A 26,594-nucleotide genomic window follows, 5' to 3' on the forward strand; every position below is an offset into this window, starting at 1 on the left:
CTGTTTAAAAAATTATAATAATAATTATTGGGAAAAGCATGGAAAAGATATTGAATGATAAAGCGGGGAGATTGATATCTCTGTATTGACTGACATGCATGGCATTCCCTTTTGAAAAAGCAACGGAAGTCAATGTAAAGTTATATGTAATCTAGTGTAATAGAAAGAAGATTATGATGATAATAAAATAAAAAAAAAATGTTAAGGGTTGGGCTTGTTAAGAAATAAGTCCATTAAGCAAACTTAGAAGGGCCTATTAAACAACTCAATTGCCACCCTATTTATCGATGGCCAATATGGCGGTCCTTTTGGGAGGTGTTCTTTTTTTTTTTTTCTTAACAAAAAATTTATTATGGAAATGTACATGACCTGATTTTAACATCATAATAAAAACGGGCCTGTTGACAAGGGGACATGGGTTTTTCTGGTGAACAGCCATTATTTATACTCGTTCCAAGGCTTCTAACATGATGATACTATTTCCCCGTATTACCACCATTCCAGTATTGTTCTGTTGCCCACTAGTTGCCATCTCCACACATTCATCTATCACAAGATTCATAAATGGATCAAATCCCCGCAATATTCCTTGGACATGTCTGCCACCATTTAATTTTAATGATAACTTCTTGTCCATAAATTTTTTCAGTTTGGGAGGGTGAGCTTTGCTCATGGTACCAACTCAGCAGGCTCAGGGATGCCTTTGAATGGAATTCTCGGCCTCTTCACGTTCCCGCCGGGAGGTGTTCTTATATGGTGGGAAGAGTGACAGATCTGAAACAGAAAACTGCCCCTGTTGCTATGTTGAGAAGGCCTTGATTTCTCATTTATTTACTGGAGTTGGACTGGGTTTCTAGTACAGTGGTCAGAGAAAACACAGGGTTGGGCTTTCTTGCTGTGTATTTTGATCTTAATGGCCATTTGAGGTGCTAACAATGCCAGAATCTTTCTTTTCTTTTCTGTATTATAGTTTTTGCCATAGACTATGTGTGTTTGCCAGAGATATAGAGAGAGACAAAGAGAGAAAGTGAGGAATGGCCAGGGGGCATGGACACATTGCAATTCCTTCTCCTCCATCCTCCCGTTGGGATTTTGGGCACGCAGGCACATGCGCCTGGCATGAGATTAGAACCAAAGTTGACCATACTCCTGAATCTTTCATTTTTAGCACAGATCTCTTCATCGAAACTTAGAGAATGCAGTGGGCCTGAGAATGCTGTCTTTAGAAAGACCTGCTTGCAAGGTTGGTGTCTGAGGTCCTGGATTTTGGGGAGAGCTCCCCCATTCCCTATGTGATGAGTAGCCTCCTGTGCAGAAACTCTTTGTACAAACAATATGGTTTATCATGGACACCTGCAAACCACTGAGTCTGGAATTTGGTGCCTGCCAGACAGAGAGTATCCATGTGACCGACACCCCCAAAACTTTAGGGACTGAGTCTCTAATGAGCTTCCTGGTGGACATCACTTCAGGTCTCATCACAATTTGATGCTGGAGGCATTAAGCACATCTTGTGTGAGTTCACAGAGTGAGGAATTTATTTATTTATTTGAGAGAGATTTTTGCTATAGGGTGCATGCACTCATCGGAGAGAGAGAAAGCAAGAAATCACCCGCTGGAGGGATGTCCACACTGCAATCCCTTCTCCTCCATTTTCCTCTTGGGACTCGAACTGCAATCAACTATGTAGGAATCCAGCGACGTATCATCACGCCATCTGCTGGTCCCAAGAATGGACTCTTTTTTTTTTTTTGGAGAGAGTTTTCACTGTAGGGCGCGTGCGCTCGCCAGACAGACAGAGAGAGACATAGAGACAGAAAGCGAGAAATCACCCCCCAGGGGGGATGGTCACGCCACAATCCCTTCTCCTCCATTCTCCTCTCGGGATCTTGGGCACGCACGCACACGCGCCCGGCGTGAGTTTTAAGCCACCGGGTCCGGGACACGAACCGCAGTCGACTACGTGGGAGTCCAGCGACATAGCCATTACGCTAACTGCTGGTTCCCCCAAGAATGGACTCTTGAAAGTTCATGTGTGGTTTCCTCTGGACTTGATTCCATGTGCTATCTCCCTTTGCTAATTTTGCTTTATGTACTTTTGTCGTAACAAATCACAACTGTGAATATGAGTATATGCTAGTCCTCTTAGTGAATCGCTGAACCGAGGGTGGTCTTGGAGACTCCCAACACAATCATCTTCCCCCTAAAATTGGTTCTACTTCCTTTAGTGCTTGTCTAAGTAAGTGACAACCCTGCTCACCAGGGAAATAAGCCAGAAATTTGGCAGTCGGGTTCGGATTCTCTCTCGCCTTCTTCAGTTCGCTAAGTCTAGGTCCTTCTATCTCCCAGTATCCCTATTCCCCCTCCTGCTTCTACCTCCGTTTAGGCTTTGTGCATTTCTTGCCTTGGTAACTACTACTATCTCTGAAGTAGATCTTCATGCCTCTCCTCTCTCCTCTCTCCACTCAATCCTCCAGACTGTTGTCTGAATAATCCTCATACAATGCAAACATAATAATCCTGATATTGCTTTAAAATGCACAGGCCCTGCAGGACCCTCAAGGCCTCACATGACCTGGGTGTCAGAACTCATTTCAAATGCCCTATTGCCCTGACACGTGATAGCTGAATGAAAGGATTTTAGCAAAGCTCTCTTAGGCCTCATGCTTTCTACCTGCTGTCTTTCTGTCCCCCCCACCTGGTTAACCTTCGTGATCAGGCTCAGGCAGCCCTATCCCCAGTTTGATTTTCCTAACCCTGTCGGTGCCATCTGCCCTCATGGGCTCCTGGAACACCATACCTCCCCTCTGTCTTGGCTACAGCTCCTCCAGGGATCCAGAGTACACTTAACGGCGTCCCTCACTACCCTGTGAACTCTTCCGGGGAAGGCCAGGCTCTTGTTTCATTTTGTCTTCTCAGTTTGCTATAGGGTATGTATACTTGCCAGAGAGAGGCAGAGAGAGAGAGAGAGAGAAAAAAAAAAAAAAGAAGTGAGAAAGGATGCCCCAGTGGGGATAGACACGCCACAGTCCCCTCTCCTCAGGATTTTGGACATGTGTGCACAAGCACCCAAACTGTTTTTCAAGATGCCAGATCTGGGATTCAAACTGTCAGGTGACTACATGGAATCCAGCCACCTTAACCACCATGCCACCCACCAGGTGACCCCAGGCCACTTTTTAAAAAAAATTTATATATACGTACATGAATATAACATGGCTTTACAACATACAGCATGGCTTTTCTCAGCACAGATACCGGGCATATAAATCAAGACAAAGACATTACCGTATACATTATCACCAGCAAAGAACTTCATTTTCGTGTCAATTCAATGTATTTTTTTTCCTGTTCTCCTCCCTGTTCCTAGCCTTTTTTTATTTTCCATTATTTTTTTTTTAAATTTGTTAGAGGGTGTGTGTACTTGCTGGAAAGAGAAAGTGAGAAAGCACCATGAGGGATGGTCATGCCATAATTGCTTCTCCATCTCTCCTTCCTTTAGCGATTTTGGACATGCACGCACACATGCACACCCAGAATGGGTCCGGGACTTGAACTGTGCAGTCGTTCATGTATGATCCAGATGCCATAATCACCACACCACTGGCTGGCCCCAGGCCCTTGTTTTTGTTGTTTGTTTCTCAGGGCCTACCACACAGCACTCCTGAGTGAATCAGAAATGAGGCCCCTGTGTGGCTGCACAATGGTGAACCCATTAAGCTAGACTGGCCTAATGAATCATCGCTGTTTGCCCAAGGATTCCACACACATCTAAAGAGAGAGAGAGTAGGTCAGTTCCAACAAGAGAGCTCTAATCACCAGACCGCTAGCTGACAACAAGCACATCTCATTCCCCAGGGCTCCCTGTTCTCAAGTCCATGGGGTCCTATACCTTCTAGGGTCCGCATCCTACCCTAAGGCAATGCATTGAGTTCTTGGCATGGCAACGTGAACTGTGCTGTCTCCAGCAGATTTTTCACAAATTCAGCGCTGCTCACCTTAGAGAAGTACTCTTGCTGCCCCTGGCCTACTCTGCCCCTCACATAAGTCCTCAGGTCCTTCATCCAGCCCTACAGCACCCTGCCGATAGAACATGGAGGATTTGAGTCTGGAACCAGGCAAAGCCAAAATCCATCGAAAGCACTGACTTACTCATACATGATGACTCCCCATGCACTACGTAAGGAATCTACTGAGGAAAAGGCCTCCCTCGCCTCCCATGATGGAGCTGCACATGCCCGCTGGACAGAGGGTACGGCCTCTCCTGGCTTAGGTGTGAAATGCAGTATGCGGTCTGCTTTAGATACCGCACTAGGAAGTGTCAATCTCCATGCAGCTTAATGAACAAGATAATATCTTGAGTTTTTAGGAAAAATACTCTTAACAAAGTGTTAAGAGCAGAGCCTTTATACTTATGGAAGTACCAGATAGCATTTTTTAAAGTTACTATTTATTATTATTTTAAAATTTACTATAGAGCCCATGCACGAGAGAGAGAGAGAGAGAGAGAGAGAGAGAGAGAGAGAGAGAGAGAAAGGGAGAAAGCAAGCCAGCAGGTCTGGGACTTGAACTACAGTCAGCCATGTGGTAGTCCAGCACCTTAACTGCCATGTCACCTGCTGGACCCTATCTGACAGCGTTTTAAAAAATTCTGTCAAATGGGGCTAGCAAGTTGCCTGGTGGTTGAGGTGTTGGACTCCTACATTGACCGTGGTTCAAGTCTCAGACCTGAAGGCTTGACACTCATGCCAGGCACATGTGTGTGTGTGTGTGTGTGTGTGTGTGTGTGTGTGTGTGCCCAAAACCCTGAGAGAAGAATGGAGAAGGGATTGCGGAGTGGCCATTCCTCCCGGGGGAAGGGGGTATGATTTCTCACTTTCCCCCTCTGTCTCTCTCTGGCAAGTGAATGCTTCCTCTGGCAAAAACCTAAAACAACAAAAAAAAATTAATTCTGAGAGATTGTGGTAGCTAGAGGGAGTCGGAGAGTGAAAGGGAGAAAGTGAGAAAGCACCCTCCATAGGGACGGCCACACCACAATCCCTTCTCCATCTCTCCTTCCTTTTGGGATTCTGGGCATGCACGCATGCACGTGTCGGGAAATTTCTCAAGCCACTCTTGACCATGTGGGATGCAGCTGCCTTAACCTCCGTGCTGTGGGCTGGCCCCTGAGAGCTTTTATAGCATTTTAATCCTTTGGCAGTTGTTACTTTTCCTCAGGATTTTTGTTTTTCAAATATTATATCGATTTTTATAAAAACACTAATCACATCCAGTTTAGAATTATAGAAGCTTGGAGTTAAAGGGGACCAGAGATAGCATTCCAAGGGGTGAGGCTCCAGGGCACAGGTGGGCCAGTGAGCCCAGACACCCTGCAGTGCCAACCCCCTCTTCAGCGTATGCAGCTGTGCCTCCTTGCCCTAAACCAATGTGCTGTCTCAATTTGATGGAAAAAACTGGTTCCTTTAGAATCTTTGTGAAATACATAATATCGGTGAGGTGCTGTGCATGCCTAAGATCCCAGGGGAGGACGGAGAAGGGATTGTGGTGTGGTCTTCCCCCTGGGAGGTGCTTTCTCACCTTCTTTCTCTTTGGATAGGCCCACATCCTATAGTAAAGTTCAAAAAACAAATACAAAGAAGCAAAAAGGGCCTTGGCCCAGCATCTGCAGGTGTCTCTTACTGCACATGCTCAGATAACTCACTTGGCCAAGCCATACTGGTCAAGGAAGGAGACTTAAAAAGAAGGGGCCAGGACTTTTGCAGGCCTGGGTCAGAGGCATGCCTGAGCCTTGCTGGCCCTCGCACTGAGGCAAACGACATGGACTCTCATAAATCACTATTTCCACGACACAGCTCTATCTTGGGGGTTCAGTGGGCTTCTGCAGGCCAATTACCATCTATCATACTGAAGACTTTGCAGACGTACAGTGGAATTAATGATTCTTGCCGATGTCAGCCGGTAGGTCATCCTTAAAAGCAAGCGAGACAACACACACATTTCTGTAAAGTGCAGCGGCAAGCTTTCTGTAGGGTCAGAAATGCAGCATCTGCCAGGACAAAGGCAGAAAAGAGGGGTGACAAATCCTGACCGCTGGGCTCCCGCTGTCCCTGCTTGGCCACTAGCCCCCACTTGCCCTGCACACCCAGGTCTCCTGCACCAGAGGCCCATCTTGCTTATCTCTGAGGTCCAGCCTTCCACGATTATTAATGCTGAGCGCTTTATTAGCTGTAGAGTGTCTTGATATTTAGAGCAAACAGTAAAAGATATTCGGCCCTAGAATATGCCTTGCTCATATGAAAAGGCATTTTCATTCTCTGAGGGAAGGTGCAAAGAAAACAAAGAAAAAACCCCCCCAATTCCACAGTCAGAATCGGAAGAAACTCAATTTCATTCAACAACTGCAAGTGACAGTGTGCCAAGTACAGGGCTGGCCCTTAGGACTCAAGAGACGGACAGGAGTTAGTTCCTGCCCTCCCGGGATGTGTGGGGAACCAGATCATCACAGAAACTCAACTCAGAGCTGTACAAGAAGACTTCAAAAAGTTCATGGAAAAATGGAATTAAAATATCAGCATTTTTGGTGTAAGAATTTTTATTACTTTATCAAAGTAAGGTATTTTGCTACAGAAAGTCTGAAGTCTAGGTGTAGTTTTTTCTTAATACACATTTTCCATGAGCCTTTGGAAGACCCTCTAGTAAGTCTACAACACAAGTCCTGTATGCAAAAGGGGCACACGAGAGCCCACTAACACAGGCCCCTCTTCCGTGAGTTTTCTAACAGGGATGCGAGGGGAGACAACAGGGCCCTGCAGTAGTACACTGGTAAGGCTCTTCCTGATAGCACCAGTGGTCCTCAGAGGATGACAAGGACACGATGACAAGGGCATGTCACAAAAAGCAATTCAACTTGATGTGAGTGCACAGCTCCCTGAGGCTCAGCTTGGTCTGGGGACCAAAACTAGACCTTCTCCATAGAAACAGCCAAATTGCAGCTTCTTCAGCTAATTCCCCAGAAACACCATTTCCTAAGCAGACCTTTGACAAAATGTCACGCAGCTGACAGGTCAAGGTTATGTTATCCGGTGACAGCATGGGGTGAACCTATTCCAACCTGCTGGCAGAGTGCGTTCCTCTGCCTCGCAGACCAGGGCTGACAAGGCTTTGTGAAAACTGGAATCGAATCAAATCTCTCACCACAAGTGATGACTAACCCACCCCAGAGAGCAGCCAGGGGTTCTCTAACGACATAGTTTTGGACCCACCTCACGCCCATTAACTGACACATGACGGACACTCAATGCAGCATAGCATAAAGTGTGGCTGGTGTCATTCTGGCTCAGAGGAGTTGTGAAGCATGGCCAAGACAAGATGGCAGAGGTGGGGGAGTGCTGCTGCACGGCACTGGAGCCACATGGGAGGACCAGGTTTGGATCCCAGCCAAACTGCGCATACCACGTGTGTTGGCTCATGACTGTGATCGAGGCTGGCTGGGAGCCTGGCGGTGCGATCGTGGCATGGTGAGACCCTGTCAGATGTTACCAGTCTGTCTTTCCCCATCTACTCCTTACTCCCATTTAAGAAATAAATAAAAATAATAACTAAAATTAAAAAGAGAAGCCTTCCAAAGCAGGAGGTACTGGTCAACCAGAAACTCTGTAGGAAAAAAATCTCAAAAGGTGCAATTAAAATTCTTCCTTTTGGGCAACACAGCTTTCTGATGACCAACGGCAAAAATCCATTAGAAGTTTATCTTCAGTTATTAAACGTTTAAAGGCTTAATAGCAATAAGGTATTGGATTATCTTCTGTCCACATAGCAATATTCATTTTAGAGCAGATAGTATGAAGCCGCCTCTTCTTCTTCTTTTTCTTTTTTAAGGTATGTGCCATAGGGTACGTGTACTTGCCAAAGAGAAACAGAGAGAGACAGAGAGAGGGAAAGTGAGAAATCACCCCCCATGGGGGATGGCCATGCTGCAATTCCTTCTTTTCCATTCTCCTTCTGGGGTTTTGGGCATGCATGCACACACACCCGGCATAATTTTCAAGCACTAGGTCTGGGCTTGTACTGGAGTCTGCCACATGGGAGTCCAGCACTGTAACCACTATGCCACCTTCTGGTCCCAACGCCAATCCTTCTTATGAGATAGTTAGCAGATCAAGGTCACTTCCAGCAACTCACAGGATGAAAAGAAAGGCACAGGTATATATGTCTGAGGAGGCAATGGCTGGGGTCGAATCCTGGTTCTGCCACCTACCAGCTCTATGACCAGCATAAATGCCTTCACCTCTCTGTGCCTCAGTTTAACTGGGTATAAAACAGGGTGCTGATATGACCTGCCTCTAGGAGTCCTGGGAGCATTAAATGAGCTAATCACGCAAAGCTCTCAGCATTGTCTGGCTCCTACTAAGCTCTCAATAAGTGTTCATTCTGGAGATAGATTTAATTTTTTATTATCATTCTAATTTCCTTAAACATCCTTTTATTCCTGCTTGCTTTTCTCTGCCTTTTTACATGACTGAATTGCGTTCTATAAAACCTCAATTTTCCCCACTAAACACACCAGTTATCTCTCCAAGACAGTAAGCCTTATAAACATATCATTATGGTTCTATTTAGAGACAACCATTCTGGTCCTGGAACTACCTAGACATTACTATCTTTAGCCCTCCTTCCAACAAGCCTTTTTTGAATTACATATTACAGTCACTAGGGAAAAAAGCAGAATATATTGCAGGGTTAGAAAGATGTCAGCTCATACTCGAGGAAAAACCAAATTACTATGGAAGATGTGTGAAGATTTACTGAGCTACGGCAGGCAAGGTTCTGGTGTTAAAGGAGTGACGGAGAGCGGTGTCTGCATATTGGTAACGTGCGAGGCGGGGTCAGGAACGTCACAGTCCTCAAAGCCGACGCGTGCACTTGAGATGAACCAGGCCACTCCATCACTGTCCTCGGCTTGCAGCTCCGGTCACAAAGACGGGCGGGAGAAGGATTTATGAGCACAAGCATTTTTTTTTTTTTTTTTTTAGCGTTTCAGAGTTTCCCAATCACGGTTTCTACATATCATTAACTATTTATTGTCCGAATGAAAACATTCACCTGAATAACCCTACTTCGTAAACTTAATTTTGTTATTTGTCATGAAACTTCCCGTTCTTTTCCAGCGAAGTGGCTATAAAAATATATATATATCTTTTTTTCCCGTTTGAAATACTCCCTACTCCAAAGAAAGATAAAAGGTTCCAATTTAGGCCTCAAATGAAAACTAAAAATGTTCAAAGGAGCTGAACGGATCTCCGATTGGAATCCCACTGCTAGGTGGTTTGGTGTCTCTCTTCTTTCTCCCTGCCAAAAATGTTCTATCTCCAAAAAGGAGCACATTCCACTCTTTATGACAAACTTATCGAAATTAAAATAACTTCCAGCTGTCACAGCAGTTTCAAGAAAAAAGGCAGTTACGGTTATCATAAATAATAAAGAACTTAGAGCTATCCAGGCGAGGATTTTTACCCATGTGAAAAGCACTTTTAACTAAACTGTTTTTGAATGGTGTAAAGAACTTCAAGGGAGTAATCTGTTAAATCCACTAAATATTAACTTGGGTGGGAATATCAGCACCACAGACCAGCAGGGAGCTGGACTGACTTTTTAATTTTTGCTATAGGGTGTGTGCGCTTGAGGAGACAGAGACAGAGAGGGGAAAAGTGAAAAAGCACCACCGGGGGACAGCTATATCACAACCCCTTCTCCTCCATTCTTTTCTTAGGATGTTGGGCATGCATGCACATGTGCCCAATGTATATTTCAAGATTCCAGGTCCAGGACTTGAACCACTCAGTTTGCCACGTGGAATCCAGTCACCTTAACTAAACTTCATGCCTTCTGCTGGCCCCTGGATTGACTCTCTTGAACTTGAAGAACCAACTTTTTGTAGATGAGTCCTTATAAAAGATAATATAATATTTTTCAGGCCAATGCTAAAAACTGTCTCTTTAAAAAAAAAAAAAAAGGATTCATTTATCTATTCATTTGTTGTGATTTTCAAGCCACCAAGCTCGGGACTTGAACCACAGTCAGCTATGTGGGAATCCAGCATCTTCACCACCACGTCACCTGCTGCCTCCAAAATTGTCTCTTAGTAAGAGCATCATAATCAGAATTTAATTTATCTTAGATCCTAGGGTACAGAAGAAAGCTTTTCACGAAACACACTGATTTTACAGCTATGATGACAAGTTAATTCTTCACCACTGGGAAGTAGCCTCAACCATGCCATAAAGGAAGAAAGCAAAGACAATGAAAACCCAGGTTACCAGTCCCAGTGGCCTGATAAGAACTGCGATAGCAACAAACAAGCTGAAAGTGGAGCATTCTAACAGCTCAGAAATATGGCTAGAAGTTAGAAAAATAATGCATGGCACCTCAAATGGAGAAGAGACACCACTTTTCTTTGTGGGATACTTTCATTGATTTATGTAATATAGTTTGAAACTACTTGAAAAGCTTATGAGCTGTTACAAATAAAAGCCCATCAATAGCCAAATTATTGAGGCTTAATGACTAGATGGATATAGAAATACTGGGTCGTCACGTAAGTCCTGACGTCTTTTTACATAGAAAAATACATTATGACTTTCCCGAGGACCTAATAGTATTTCAGCACTCCCCTGACAGGTGACCCTTCAGTGCAAGAATGACTCATTTGCCCCCTCTCCCAACCTGGGGCTGCTTTTTCCAACGATTCTGCTTTTCCTGGTTACCTAGGACACGATGTACTCTGCAGCTAGGTTTACACAGCCCAGGTAGGGGAACGGCTTTTAAAAGCAGCAAGGACTGGCCTAGGGCCCCTGCATGACAGCATGAAGAATGGAGCCTTGCACACTTCTGGGGACATTCACACAGACCACTATAAATGGTGCCTCTAGGGCTGTGCAGTGACCTGACCCCGTCATTCCGCTGGCTAAGGGCTCATCCCCACTGCCTTCCAGGGGCTCAAGTCTCAGCTACAGCCTCTAGCTGCTCTGTAGGCCCTCCAACCAAATGCTGTACTTGTTTAGGACGCCTTAGGAGTTTCTGGGCACAGAAGTGACTACCCCTCCTCCTGTGTCCCTTGCATCTTGGGGTTCCTGTGGCGAGCACTTTGCTTGCAGGATCGGTTTGTCTGCCTTCTCCTGGGCAGTGATTGGGTCTTTTCAGCCTCAGTAACCCCGAATGCATTTCAGACATGCAAGAATATTATGAACTAGAAGGCAACTGAGACACTATATATTACCCCAATGTAAATAATTTCCTAGTTTTTAAGCCTGGCTTTTCTCCTGAACTCCAGAAAGGAATTTCTAATTGGCTAATGGTCACCGTGACATGGAGGTCAAAAAGGCAACTCGACCATAATGGCGCTCATAGTCAGCCACTTCCCTGTGACTCCGGTTTGCTGTCTTGGCTCCTTCTTGGGGTCTTGGGAGTCACTTGTACTCCGTCCTCACACTCTAACATTGTCAACTCTGGCAACTCCCACTTTACGCTGGCCTCTCCACTTCTGTACCTGCCCCAGGAGGGTCATTACCATTCAGCCTGACCTAGCCTCTCAGGATCTCGGACCTCCATCCTTTATTCCCTCAGATGGTCACTGCCAGGGTGTTCCTCTGTCCACAAAATCTCAAATGCCCTCCTATGTCATTCAAAGACCAACTTAAAAATAAAATAGCCAGAGGGTACATGTGCTCACCAGAGAGGCACAGAGACAGAAAGCACCCCACGACAGGTGTGGTTATGCCACAATCCCTTGTCTTCCATTTCTCCACTGCAGTTGGATTTGGGGCACACATGCCAGTGCGTTTTTCAAGATGCTGGGGCTGGGATTCAAACCATGGTTGGCCATGTGGGATCTGGCTCCCTGAACCACGAGGCTATGGTGCTGGCACAATGGCCCAACTTTCTCAGCCAGCCTTCCCAGCCAGCTCTACCCACTATGCCATCTTGGCGTGACTAATGCATTGGGCATTTACACTTTTTTTTTTTTTTTAGAAAGTATGTACACTCACCAGAATTGGAGGCAGGGAGAGAGGGAAAGTGAGAAAGCACTCATTATGGGAGTGGATCGTGCTACAGTTCCTCTCCTCTGTTTCTCCTTTCAGGATTCTGGGTATACACGCACGTGTGCGTACTGAGTTTTTTAAGCTGCTGTGCCTGGGAACGTGTAGTTGGCCAAGTGGGATCCAGCCGCCTTAACCAACATGCCAATGGCTGGCCCTACATCTTTCTCTTAGGAAGCAAACTGCCCTTGCTATGTTTGTTTTACTTTCTCATGTGTTTACCCCTTATTTATTCAACATCTCCTGCCTCTAGCGGGATGTAGCAGGTTTTAGGCTTCTTCGTGTGTCTCAATGCTCAGTACACACGGGCATCGTGAGCACAGACTGGCTGACCCACTGGAAAGAAAATATCAAGATGTTGAACATCTAAGTTACCCCTGGGCACAGATCTCATAAGCCATAATGTTCACAGGACACTAGAACTCTCCTTTGCCACTCATCACTGGCAGGGCTGGTATGGGGAGTAATGAGCCTATCCATATAAAGCATCTGGAAGACTGGCTGGCCTTTGGGGAACACAGGTGATGACAGCAATGATGACAATGATGTAGCCTAAACCGAGGATTGCAAGACATGGGAGCAGCTTCCACACAAAGGGCAATCTAAGCTGGTGGGTGCGGTGTCATGTGAAATGGATTTGGCCTTTGTCTGTTGTAGTCACAGAGCTGCTACAATTCCTGGAATTTCCTGAGTGATAGAGTGTCTTGTTTTGCATAATGAGCTCCTTTGATAACCTGGGAGCTTCCAGGTGAGTGGATGGACCCTACCCACAGAAACACAAGCTCGGGACCCTCCAGACCTGGCCTTCTTTCTCTCTTCACCTGCATACTCTCTACTGTCCTTTATAATAAATTGATAAACACAAATAAGCATTGGCCTGAGTTCTGTGAGCCATCCTAGCAAATTTATTAAAGATGAGGGGCGGCGGTGGGAGCCCCAGTTTTTAAGACAGTTGGTCTGATACACAGGTGGCCCAGACTCACAATTGGCATCTGAAGTCGTTTGGGACTGTGTCTCCATCTGTGGGATCTAAGGTGACCTCCAAGCAGACAGTGACGTAACTGAATTATGGGACATCCAGCTGGTATGCACCAGAAAACTGCTTCTGTGTGGACAGAAGCCAGCACACCGCAGGTCATGGCACTATCCATGCTAAGTGTGAGAGTACAACGAGAAAACTGCCTTCTATCCGTAGGTCTAAATCTAAGCATGTTAATAAATGTGTATTTAGACCTTCTATGACAGTCCTGCATGCCAGCAGTAACTGGTTTGACAAAAGGGCTACAGCACTGATCCCAGAAGGCTGGAGTTACAAGCCGACAGGAAGTGTGGAAGCTGGAGTCTCTGCTATTAACTCCTCAAACGATGCACTTTTCTGGGCTAGTTTAGAGCTTGAGATTCTAGTAGAGACAGTTCCCGACTTCTGATGGTATTACTGACAATTTTTCAACTTTACAATCGTGTGAGAGTGATACACGTTCAGTGGAAACCATACTTGGGAGTATCCATGCAACCATTCTGTTTTTCAATTTCAGTATAATATTCAGTAAACTGTGATAGCCAACACTGTATTACAAAATAGGCTGTGTGCTAGATGAGTTTGCCCAACTGTGGGCTATTCTAAGTGTCCTGAGCACATTTAATGTAGGCTAGGCAATTAGGTGCAGTAAGTGCATTTTCGAATTGTGATATTTTCAACGTATGATGGGAACATCAGGATTTGGGTCAAAAAACATGCTTATAAGTGAGTTCACAGTTGTAGGAGGCTTCATAGAAACTGCCTTGCTCGCTGCAGAATTCAGACCATGGCACATTTAGCTAGCTTCTGTGATGTGTTCCACGCAGAACTCCCAACTGTGGAGTGGTCTACAGACTGAAGACCTGGGCCCCACTCTGCAGGCATCTGGGTTAATAGGGGATGATGGGCGAGGTGACCTGGTATTCTAAGAGGACGCTCCAAGGAAGTGACTGCATCCAGCCTTAGTTGGGTAGAGCTGGCAATAGAAATGCAGAGGTGAGCCTGAGTGGAAAACAGAGAGCATGGGAGTACAAAATAAGAGCATGAGGGGGGGCTGTATGTTCTGGTGGGCATGTTAGAAACATCATCTCCCTGGACTAGCAGTTGGCATAATGGCTATGTTGCTGAACTCCCATGTAGTCGACCGCGGTTTGAGTCCAGGACCCGGTGACTTAAAGTCACACCAGCGCGTGTGCGTGCGTGCCCAAGACCCCGAGAGGAGAATGGAGAAGGGATTACTGTGTGGCCTTCCCCCCTAGGGGGTGATTTCTCACTTTCTGTCTCTCTCTGTCTTTTTGGCGAGAGCATGTGCCCTATAACAAAAACTTCTCCCCTCTCAATAAACAAACAAACAAACAAACAAAAGAAACATCATCTCTCCAACTCAAGTCCTAGGCCAGGTGGGAGCTTGAGTTACTGTGCATTCAGAGGAGAAGCACAGATAAATTGGGGAACCACATGGAGGACTTTGGAAGGCGTCAATATAAGAGAGCATAGCAAGTGGCTTTCCTGCTGCCTACACCCCACAACTGATTCTAGCAGTTGGGTAGGCCTCAAAGAGGACATGGACGTCCATGATGGACCCAGCTCCTTATGGCCCCCCCTGAGCCCTGATACCATTACAAATGGCCTGGGAAGCATACTTAGTGCAGACACCTTGGCAAATTCTCAGAGGGAGTGGGCAATGTGCTTATGAATTTTTCATTCTGGGTCTTCCAGGGACTTTAGGAAAGTCCTTCATTTGATCATGAAGTCCAGCACAAATGATTTCCCTAAACCTGCTTTATTTTCATGTCTTAATTGTATACCAATGAGTATGGCCAAGTCTAATAAAGTGTTTTGAATTTTCTATGACACCCAGGACAGAATATGTGATAACTAATTTTCTCAAAAGTGATATCACAAATATTTTCATTTAATTTGATATTCATGGGTGGATAATTTAATGAACACACACATAGTTCAGCCTGTGAACTGCCGTGGATTCCAGATATTATAAGTTATATTTCCCTGCAAATGATAACCCCAGTTTTAAAGTATGATGTTGTTTTTAAGTTTAGCATCTTTTCTTATTTATCCTTCCCATGAAACCTGCTGGCTCTGAAGATGACCTGGGTATTTAATCTGCAAAATTAGTATTTTGGTTTGTATTATCTTTATAGTTCTTGAATAAATTACTTAGCTGCTTCTGATGATAAGTCTCTTAGCAAAGACTGGGAATCCAAATATGTGCACGTAATCAAGAGCAAAATATAAGGCCCTCAACAGGTCCCAGGTAATTTTCTGGTACCTCTCAGAAGTTCTGAACAGAGATGCATCTTTGTTGTGAATTTTGCGCTATGAATCCAAACTAAAAACGAGGGAAAGAAAAGAAATAGACTGTAGAGAGAAGAGTGAGTGGGGGAAAAAAAAAAGATCCATATGCTGACTGCAGGATGGTACACCTAACTGTTATAAGCACCATTTTCTATGTATGCAGAGGGCATCAAAGAGGGAGCCAACACATAGGGATTAATAGCAATGGATCTAAAATTCAACCCAACAGTAGAAGTAGGCGGCAATGGTATTGCTCAGCTTATTTCCCTGAGGTTGGTCTCCTTATAATAATTTTGTATCAAACTAGGGGGAGAAAGATCCTCTAAACAAATGGATTGGGGGACCAGCAGTTAGCGTGATGGCTATGTCGCTGAATTCCCATGTGGTTGACCGTGGTTCGAGTCCCGGACCTGGTGGCATAAACTCACGCCGGGTGCGTGTGCGTGCGTGCCCAAGATCCCAAGAGGAGAATGGAGGAGAAGGGATTGCGGCGTGGCCATCCCCCCTGGGGGGTGATTTCTCACTTTCTGTCTCTATGTCTCTCTCTGTCTGTCTGGCGAGCGCATGTACCCTATAGCGAAAAGCTGTCCAAAAAAAAAAAAAGAAAAGAAAAAAGAAACAAACAAAAAAATGGATTGGACCTAGATAACCTTATGTGCCAGAGGGGAAAACATCATCCCCATGAGTCACCAAGCTTTTGTCCCTTCTCAATATGACAGAGAGTTTTCTGGAAATTGCAAATGATGCTGGTCACCTTCCTTTCCTCTGAACATAGCATACTGAAAAGACAGGAACAACTCCTTTCCCGTTGGACTGAGCACTGGGGCAGTCCTCTGAGGGGGGTGAGGAATGATCATGAAGTCATCAGGCAACCTCCTACCAGGACGTCATGAGAAGAGGAAGCTGGACAGCAGGAAATTCTGATGCAGAGATTAGGAAGCGCAGCCCTGCAGGGAAGGGAACCTGCGCCGGGCGGGGAAGAGGAAACCACCAGATCCCAGAAACGGAGTCAAAGGACAGAAGGAGAGAACTAAAGTGAGGTCAGACGGGTAGGGGAAGCTCTGGGGCAGGGTCATAGGCCAAACCTGGCTTATTTTGAACTCAGAGAGATTGCACGTGTCAGGCCAAATCAGGACCAAGGGGCGTGGGAGATACGACAGTCAGTGGCAGAGATTTTGTAAAAAGAAGTTCAAGGTCTGTTTATCTGTGAGGATGGGAGTGTGAAGATAAAGTGGAGAGTGAGGGAAGAAAGAATGAGGGGATGATTTGTAGGAAATTCACCCACTGGCTCACTGCTGAGCACCAAAAGACTTTCTAGGGCTTCCAGAGTTCTGCAAGAGCTCATGCCATGGCGAGGAGTTTCGTTCCTGCCTCACATCTCACTGGAGACAATACTAATTTTCTCACTGTGCAGCTGGCCGTATGTCTCCAGAAAATGTGAGGAATTCCACTTTGGATTTGAAATTACAAGGTCTGAACCGATTTGCCCTTGTGCCTAACCAATGCAGCGAATGTGGAACCCCCACATAGGGCCAGGATAGAGGAGGAAACCTATCCCCACTGACCTTGAGAAGAACTTCATTGCTGACCTGAATCAGGGCGGAGGGAAAAAAGCATTCGTAGGTACTTTTACAGGAGGGGAGTAGAACGGAAAACGAAGCCAGCTGAACTGAACACAATGGCACTGACTCGCTGGGTGGGGCCACCCACCACTTGCGTTTTTCACTGTCTCCCCTCCGGCCTTACTCCCCCTGACCAGAGGCTCTCCACCCAGCATAAGCTGTGGGTGACATCACTGAATCCCCAAACAGGCTCCAGCAGTTTCCTGCTTTGCAGAGTCCAGCCAAGGGGTGACGTCAGTGGTGCACCTGGGGAGAGATGTGGCCGGGAAGGTCACACAGAGTGGGGCCACACCGGTTAAATAAACTGCTTGTTCTCTTGCTATCTTTCAGGTTCTTGTCCCGGGACAGACATCTACACTGTGAGGGGTGTGGCCCAGGCCAATCACGCCAGGAGAAAAAAAGTACATGTGTCTGCGTGCAGAGCCTTCTTGTCACCCTCTGCCCTGGAAAGGACACAGGGACCAGTGCAGGCTTTATGAAAGATGGGGGAGACAGCAGAGGACAGCCACCCATGGGCTAGAGCACTGACCCATGGGGTCTTATTGTTGCCTCAGCCACGTGGACTTGTCTCATCTCTCTGGGAGAAGAGGCATGCACGGTGTATTTCTCTACTCGTAGTACACGCCTACTCCCCAGAAATGCCCTAACTGGCCCCGGCCATATAGAAATGCCAGAGGAGAACCTATTCTCTCAGGCGAATTGTGGGACTGTTTGACCCCAAGATTCCAGTCCAGCTCGCTGTGAGAACAGTGATCAGGCATACTTTGTCCTGTGTTTTGGATAAAGAAATAGCTCATATTCTAAGTTCAAGAGCATCTTCTACTGCCTCAATGTGATGTCAGAGGAAAAGAGCCGAACACACCAAAACTAAATGATTCAAGTGGCCATCTGCTAGGAATTCTAACTTGGACAACTCTACATGCTAAATGTGTGGGAAATGAATCATGGTTTAAGAGAGCCCTGTGAGGGCCCAGCCATGGTGGGGTGTGCTAAGATGCTGTGCTCTGCAGGCTGGGACCCCATAAGAGGCCTGGGTTCAATTCCTGGTCCAACCGAAAGGCTGGTGCGGTGGAGTGCATCTGTGATTTCGCGACCTGGGAGGTTTAGGCAGGAGGACCGTGTGCACCAGGCTGGCCCAGACGACAAAGCAAGATCCTGTCTGAAGAAGAGCGAGAGAGGTGGCGTGTCCTAGTGCTAGCTGGGAGGCTGAGGCAGGAGGAACCATGACCCAGAGAGAGCCTGTCTTAAATTAAAAAAATAGAAAAAAAAAATTAAAGGAAGAAAGCCAGGTGAGAAGAAAGACGTTACTCAGCCTTTCTCTTAAACCAAAACAGTACATAGGAAGGGCCCAAGATCAAATTAACGTGGAAAAGAAATCTTGTATTTCCTTAACAAAACCTGGGGTGAACACAGAGAACAGGACAGACCACACACAGAGAGCATTTCTCGTAGGAACACTAGGCTCTCCTGTCCTCTGGCGGGTCCCAACCCCTCGGGTATCAAACACGACCTGACAGCGTGGCCCACCGCCTGCGCCAATTCTGACGCTCCTGCGATGGCGCGGTCCAAGCACACGCTCTCCCAAGGTCTGGCAGTCATGACCCCGTGCTCATTCTATTTTTACGTCATAAAGTGATGATGTGCTCAGTGCAGTAATCTGAACTACGCAGAAATACAGAAAAGCAACGAGGAGACAACAACGATATTTATAATCTCAATGCTCAGTGGTAAGGCTTTGGAGTCATCTTCCTAGTCTTTTCCTATGTAGTGTATAATTTACTTCTCAGTGTTATAATTTCATATGCTTTGTTTATGTATTAGCATTTATAGGAATGAAATTTCTGCCAAATGATTTGAATAGTCCTTGTAAATTACAGAAACTTATGTGACCACAAGACCACAAGACAGAGACCACCTATTAAAAAAAATTTTTTTTTGACAGGAGGTTACTTTTGGAGAAGTTTAATAGGCCTAATGGTTTAATGAATATGATAAACCCTAAGCTTTGAGAGGTAACTTATAGAACATAGGGTTTGAAAAATTTAAAAACAACTTTTTTGGGGCTAACAAGTGGTGTGGTGGTTAAGGGTGCTGGACTCCCACGTGGCTGACCATAGTTTGAGTCCTGGAACTGGAGGCTTGCTTTCTCACTTTCTCTCTCTGTCCCTTTCTGGTCAAATTAAAATAAATAAATGAATAAAGTTCAATTAAAAAAAAAAACTTTAGGGAACCAGCAGTTAGCATAATGGCTATGTCGCTGGACTCCCACGTAGTCGACCGCGGTTCGTGTCCCAGACCAGGTGGCTTAAAACTCACGCTGGGCGCGTGTGCGTGCGGGCCCAAGATCCCGAGAGGAGAATGGAGAAGGGATTGTGGCGTGACCATCCCCCCTGGAGGGTGATTTCTCGCTTTCTGTCTCTATGTCTCTCTCTGTCTGTCTGGCGAGCGCACGCGCCCTACAGTGAAAATCTCTCAAAAAACAAAAACAAACAAACAAACAAAAAAACAAAAAAAAAACTTAAAAAAAAAAAACAAGAAAACTTGCTATTTTCTTCCCACATTGAAGATCTGTATTTGATAAGCTACTGGGTCATCAGGAAAGTCATGACACATTTTTGCATAGAAAACAAAGAAAAATACATCGTGACTTTCCCGATGACCTAATATTTCTTAACAAAAACAATGTACTATAAATGGTGATGGGCAGGTCAAAGCCTTGTACCATCTCCCTGCTTTCAATAAAATACCGAAAAGCAAATCTAAGTACGAGGAGCCTTCAAAGAGTTTGTGGGGCCAGCCCTGCAGTCTGGTGGGGGGAGCCAGATCTCACATGGCTGACGGCAAAACAAATACCAGCCATGGTGGACGGAAAAAGATGGCGGGGTGTGTGCACCCATGCGTAAAATCCCAACAGGATGGAGAAATGGAGGAGAAGGAATCATGGCATCACCATGCTCTATTGGGGGTGCTTTCTCCTTGTCCCTCTCTGGCAAACAAACAAACCTTCTGGTAATTAAAGAGTTTCTGGGAAAACTGAATTAAAGTACAAATTTATTTTGGTGCAAAAAAGTATGAAATCCATGCATACTTTAGTCCAAATATGCACTTTCCATAGACGATTCGAAGAACGAGTATATTATGGCATTAAAAGGAGGCCGGAATACAAATGAAGTTTACTAGGAATAAAGAAAGTTATTTTAGGAAGGAAAAATTACCAAGGCTCTGCAATGTATGTAGGACTGGTAGCAAGGTTTAGATGTCTATGTGCTTGAGAACCCTTGCACATGGGGAAGTGAAATCTACTAGTGAGGGTGTGACACCAGCAGTATTTATTACTACCACTATTACCGCTATTGGCTGTGTTGACCAAATAACTAAATAACTACACAGAATATGATGAAATAACTCAATGACAGAAAATCTCACCTAGCACTGAAGTTGGAAGGTAAAAATAAATATTTAGAAAACTAAATCTGGAGGGAAGAGACGCTGAGCTCCCCAGGAATTTACCATGTGAGCCCCCAAAGTCAGCAGGGCTGGAGATGTCTACTGTTCCCGGAGGGACTTGCTTGGGGTGAGATTCTCTACTCTTAGACCTGTGAGAGCCAGAAGGCACAAGGCTCTCTGTCTCCCTTGAGGACAGGTCAAGTGGACATTTTTGCCCCTTTTGCTCTAAGCCCGCAGTATTCCATATATGTATGGTTGCATTACCAGAGTCCATCCTCAGGTTCGTGAAGCAAGCACTAGAACTTGTTCATGTCCATGAGGTTTTTGGACTTGAATGTCATAGATATTTAATAGTGATTTGTTGAATAAATGAATGAATGGATAAATGAACAAGTGGACTCTGCAGAAGGACTGAGAGTTTGAGTTCTCAGTCTGGACTTTGTCCTGGAGAGGACAGATGAGGAAGTGTTTCAGGGCACTCTAACAAGCACATGTTGAGTGACGAGACACAACAGTGACTCATTACGCTGGAGTTTTCCCACCTGCAGGAGCCGTGCCCCTGGCCTGCCCGCTCCCGGGTCCCTAGGTTATTGCAGCAAGGAAATGACTACACTGTCTCCCACACGATGATGAATGCTACAAGCATTTCAGCAGACCATGGCAGGACCCAGAACAGGGTCAAGTGAAAGTAAATACCAGCCCTTATTAGGAGATCCTGCCTCCGCTGCTCCCTCACAGAAAGCAGGCCCGCCAAGGCCACCGCCTCCAAGTGACGGTTTCCGGACCTGCAGGAGCGTCTCTGGTGAGGCACCACTTCCTTCCTCGTGCCCTACACTCATGTCCCAGGAGGACTTCTCTGCGGTGAGCTGACTCTCGCTGTGACCCATGTGTGGCCGGGAGGAACTGGGCCAGCGCTGCACTGCGAGGACGAGACAGTGGCTCAGAGGGCTCATGGCAGGAAACGCCACGCGCCGTGGCCATGCCTCCGAGGCCACCCCCACGTTCACTGTCTAACTAGTCACAAGTCACAGTGACGTCAGGCGGAGGGGGATGTCTGGTGATCGAACTCAGGCCAGGCCATGGTATGCCAGCTGAAGTGGAAGGAGACCCGAAAGACTTTAAATTCTATTGTGATTTTTATATAATGACTTTTTTTTCCCCTATTGTGTGTGTGCTTCACTGGAGTCAGAGACAGAGTGAGAGAGAAGGAAAGTGAGAAAGCACTCCCTGGGGGAACAGCCATGCTTCTCCTCCATCCTCTCAGGATTTCAGGCACCCATGCACACAGGCTGGTATGTTTTTCAAGCCGCTGCTCCAGGACTTGAATTGCAATCAGACAAATGGGATGCAAGCACCTTAACCACTGCTGACCATTTTCTTCCTTAATTTACTCCCAGTCACCTCTTCCAGCTGTAAGCTGATGACTGACAAAGTGTCTCGTGTTGGGGCTCCCTAGTACCGAGCAGGTGCTTCGGAAACATCAGCAGAACGGATGGATTTGCTGGCAGAAGCGCTGCAGGGCAGAGTCGGATCTGCGCAGGGCAAGCCAGGCTGGATTACGAACTTGGCTGACTCCTCTGTCACGCCTCATCTCATGCTCCCCCGGGGACCTGCAATGCGACTCGTCTCCCCTGGAGGTTCACTCTCCGGGCCCTCACTGCCCACCTGTCCTCCTACTCCTCAGCTAAGCTTCTGGCACCAGAAGCCCAGGAATGGAGCAGCCACCACGAGGCCATCTAAGTAACAGGAAGTAACATTCCTCAGTGCCCATGGCCATTAATTGAGGCACAGGTTACATATAGTAAAACCCACTCTTTTCACTAAGTGGGAGGCCTACAAGTTTGGACAAACGTTCACCACCATGGAATCACTGCCACCATAAGTGTTCCCGTCACCCTGAAAAGTTCCTTCTGTCCCTGTGTCAACAAATCGCTCTCCAGACCCCAACTATTGACAACAGTTGATCTGTACTTATTCTTGGAAATACCGCCGGACACCCACTTGATTTGAATCTTTTGCGTCGTATCAGCACCGCTGCTTCCTCTTCCCCAACTGGACACGATGTGCTTCGGGCTTCTAAGTTTTTCTCCTGGATTTGTTTGCTCCCCCTTTTATGGCTCCTTCCTGACTCCTTGGAAGGGACCTGTTACTTTGCTGGCTGTGTAAGGGTAGGTATTTCTTTCTTTCTTTCTTTCTTTTTTTTTTTAATAATTATTTAATTTAATTTATGATTATTTTTAAATTTTGACCATGGAGAGAAAGAAAGTGAGAAAGCAAGCTGTCAGGTCTGGGACTCGAACTATGGTCGGCCATGTGGAAGTGAAGCGCCTCAGCCACCACACCACTTGCTGACCCAACACAGGCATTTCTTAGGTATCTTCCACTACTGTCTTCTCATCACTCTTCTTGCCTATGGCTCTTCCTCTGTGTAACAACCACCTTCACTTATCTCCCAAGAGGCGTGGGTTGGCCCTCCTGTTCTTTCTTCTAAGTATTTCAAATGGACTCACAGACTGTTTCATCACCTTACTAACCCTTGTAAGCCTCTACGACAAAACCAGACTCAGACTCATTTCTGGTCCTGTCAATCTGCCTTCCTCCTGTGTTATGCCGGAGAGTGCACACATACAAGACACACCACACACACACACACACACACACACACACACACACACACATACACAGCTCTCCCAGGGGCCTGGCCATGCTGCAATCCTTTCCCCTTTTTCTCCTTCCTGTCAGGATCCTTGGCATGTGCATGCACATCAAGTGTTTGACTCCAACCCGGGCCAGCCCTGTGGCAGCCAGCTTCCTCTGCACAGCATTTACCCACTGCTCTGAGGCCGGCCACTCCTGTGTTCTTTACACATCTGATGGCGTCGCCATCTAGAGATGCCGCACCAGAACAGCCCCTTCCCCTCTGCAGGCAGCTGCCTTCAAAACCGCCTCGAGCTCACCTTTGCTCTCGGCATCTACCCTGGCCCCAGAACCGAGCTGACTCTGTGGGACCAGCGATTTAACTCGTCTCCCTAGTCTGTCTGTCTTTCCTCCAAACACTCACCACATTGCAATCAGACCTATTTTCCTAAAATACAAATCAGTCTAAAGTCTTCTCCTTATTAAAAAAAAATGCCCAAGAAACAAACAAGACCCTACCCTATAGTGGTTCTCTATGCTTATGGAAAATAATCCAAGGTCCTTGGTTGGCATTTGGGACTCTTAATGACCTGACTCTGATCCGCTACCCCATGCCCATTTCTCAGCCTCCTCACCCGTATCCAACTCCAGCTGCTCTGAGACACCCAAGACAGGCCCTGTCTTTGGTTCCTGCCTTTGGCTCGAACACCACTTTTTCCAGGTTAGAGGTTGAGCCCTTTATGAGGCATTCTTGAGTTTTTTCTTCCATGCCCCCCTTTCCTGGGAAGACTTCCTGCTGTGTCCCCTGGGCCAGAGTTCAGAATGCCAACCTGGCACGCTCCAAACGCCCTGCGCTGTTCAAACCAATGCCTCTCATACTTGTTCCTCTCAGGGACCCCAGGCCTCACACGCAAGAACAATCCAAAATGCGCATCAAAGACATTTGCCCAATGTTAGACGACACGTGTATAAATATCAAGACAAGACTTTGGCACTGTCCCCCTATCTATGGCTTGTTTACATAATAAACCACATGGTTCATTACAAAAAATTGTGGCGACGTTTTCTGTTTGGATTTGGATTAGCTTGCAACAATAACAATGATGATGATGAGTTAAGATTTTAAAATTCTAAACCCACTCCACAAGCACTCCCATAACCAGAAGGGAAATTCACGCCATGGAAGTACTCCAAGCGAAGGCTATCATTGTGTGGTGCGATGAAGTACGGTATGCTTGAGGCCCATCCGCGGGTTTCTATTCCTCTACTCACCTCCCTTCCCCCATAAAGAACCTGAAATAACATTATCACCCTATAGCAATGCAGCCCCATGACAACAATGGCGAAAATGAGAACTCCTGGGATCCACTAATTGTTTAGGCTACAGCTTCCCACCTGCTGTGCTGGGGGAGAGGAGTCCGGGAGTCCGGAGAGAGGCTGATTTCCACAGCCCTTAGGGATACTGGGCTGGTCCTGTGTGGCATGAGCAGTCACCTCCCTTTCCCACACTGTTGCCAGCAGTGTCATTTTGAGTGCCATGATGCAATAAAGATTGAGAAGGACTGTACTGGATCATCCTACCATTTAAACAACAAACTTAATTCTCTCCAAATTATGTGCTTCCTTGCCCTAGCAAAGAATCAGTTTTATGACTGTATGGATCCTGAACACAACATCTAATAAAAAGAAAACCCAAACCACAATGGCAGAGGGTTGGTTTCTTGGTGCTGATCATATAATAGTATTTAGAAAAAAAGCAAATATTACTAATTACCACCTACTATGAGATTGGCAAGCAGGAGGCAGAGCACGGTGGTGTTTAGCATCAAAACATGGCCTGGGAGGGCTCTGGAGACAGGTTCTCACTCACCGTTCCCACTAACGGGTAAATGAACCCAGCGCCTATGCTGGCCCGGACATCAGTGATAGGCAAGACGAAATCCCTCGGCACACCTTTCTTGTCGGGCTGGTGAGAGAGAGAAAGGTGGGTCTTCGCCATGCAGATGGGCAAATTTCCAAAGCCCTGTAAGAACAAAACAGAGATGGTTCGCTGAGCATCGATGTCCGTTCCCTGCTCGTGTTGACGCTGCAGCAGGAGCGTCGGTCAGCACAGGTCCGGGCCCATGCAGGAGCCGCGTGTTCCTACTTACTCACAGAGCAAGAAGCTGAGGGCAAACGCCCATCTCCGCATGATCACTACTCAGCAGCTGAAGGGGTCTAGCGCTTATTTAGGAGGCTTTAAGAGAGAGCAGAGTGATGGGCATGTTTGGGGGAAAGCCTGGCTATTTTTATGCAAAGGAGCAGCAGCAGCTGCAGAAACCACTTTCCAAGGCTATTAATTAATATCTGGGACCCAGAAAGGTAATATGGAGGAGGCTTCGCAACAAGCCTGGGAGTCACGTGCCCACTCATCCTCGGAGACTGTCAGGAAGTAAAGGGCCCCTTTGTGTTGGTTTATGAATCACGGCTATTTGATCTGCGATTACATTATAGGAACCAAGATGAGGTCACCACTTAAGCCTTCTATTTTTAAGGACCAAAGTCTATGCCTGACCCAGAGTTCCAAAGGTGAAAGGGCAGGAAGTCACGTGTAGTGTGTCACAAAAAAGCCAGTGTCCTCAAAGCCTGGTTCTGATTAATGGCACATAGTGTTCATTTGGAGACTTGGCTCGTTAGTCGCAACCACAGACTGGCCACGTTACTTTTATGGAATATTCCCTAGATAGCCAGAGATAAAAGAAATGCAATCTTCAGAGGTAAGCCATCCACAATCCCTTATGACTCAACCCAAAACTATTAAAATGATTTTAGGGTATTAACAATTGGTATGTGTGTAGGGGGGTGGGGTCATCCTCTTTTGGAAACCCCTATTCTTATATATGGATAAGAATTTCGCTGAGGGGTAACTATGACTGCTCTATAGAATTGGTGCACAGACATTTTCATTTCAGAGGTCATTTGAGAATGAAATACTTTCTATGATCTGATAGAGACTTGCCATTTAAATAATTATGCCAGCAGGGATACAAAAAAACTCAACCTCTCCCCCTCAAAACAACCCCAATAAAAACAAAGTAATTATCATATAGCATCATAAAATTACTTTATAAAAGAACCTTTTAAGACTAAAAAAAGACTGAAACTTAGAATAGATGATAATTTTAAATAGCCTTACTAAATACTTATTTAAAAAACCATTCATAATCACGGTCTGATTTTACTCAGCTCATTGCAAATTGATAAATATTTCACCCCAGAACAGTGCTGGTGTACAGAGCGATGTCTAGGAATCCTTTTGGAAAAGAGGCTAAGAGTATATGACTGTGTGGATCCTGAACACGACACTTAATAAAAGGAAAACCCAGGACCAGCAGTTGGTGTAATGGCTATGGCGCTGGAACTCCCATGTAGTTGACTGCTGTTTGAGTCCTGGACCCGGTGGCTTAAACTCACGCCAAG

At 46.0% G+C, this 26,594-nt stretch overlaps 1 protein-coding gene and 1 pseudogene across 1 annotated transcript in view; both read right to left on the reverse strand.

Annotated features, from left to right (window-relative positions):
- MTHFD1L (methylenetetrahydrofolate dehydrogenase (NADP+ dependent) 1 like) overlaps nt 1-26,594 on the reverse strand; it is a gene marked incomplete at its 5' end in the record, with an annotated part of 230,669 nt that overhangs the window by 44,561 nt on the left and 159,514 nt on the right. The window contains 1 exon segment of the mRNA XM_027769896.1: nt 25,006-25,158. Coding sequence (XP_027625697.1) covers nt 25,006-25,158 — 153 coding nt within the window.
- Nucleotides 343-673, reverse strand: LOC114006875 (small nuclear ribonucleoprotein G pseudogene; annotated as a pseudogene).

Source organism: Tupaia chinensis, unplaced genomic scaffold (genome assembly GCF_000334495.1).
Source record: "Tupaia chinensis unplaced genomic scaffold, TupChi_1.0 Scaffold000014_1, whole genome shotgun sequence".
Classification (NCBI taxonomy): Eukaryota; Metazoa; Chordata; class Mammalia; order Scandentia; family Tupaiidae; genus Tupaia; species Tupaia belangeri.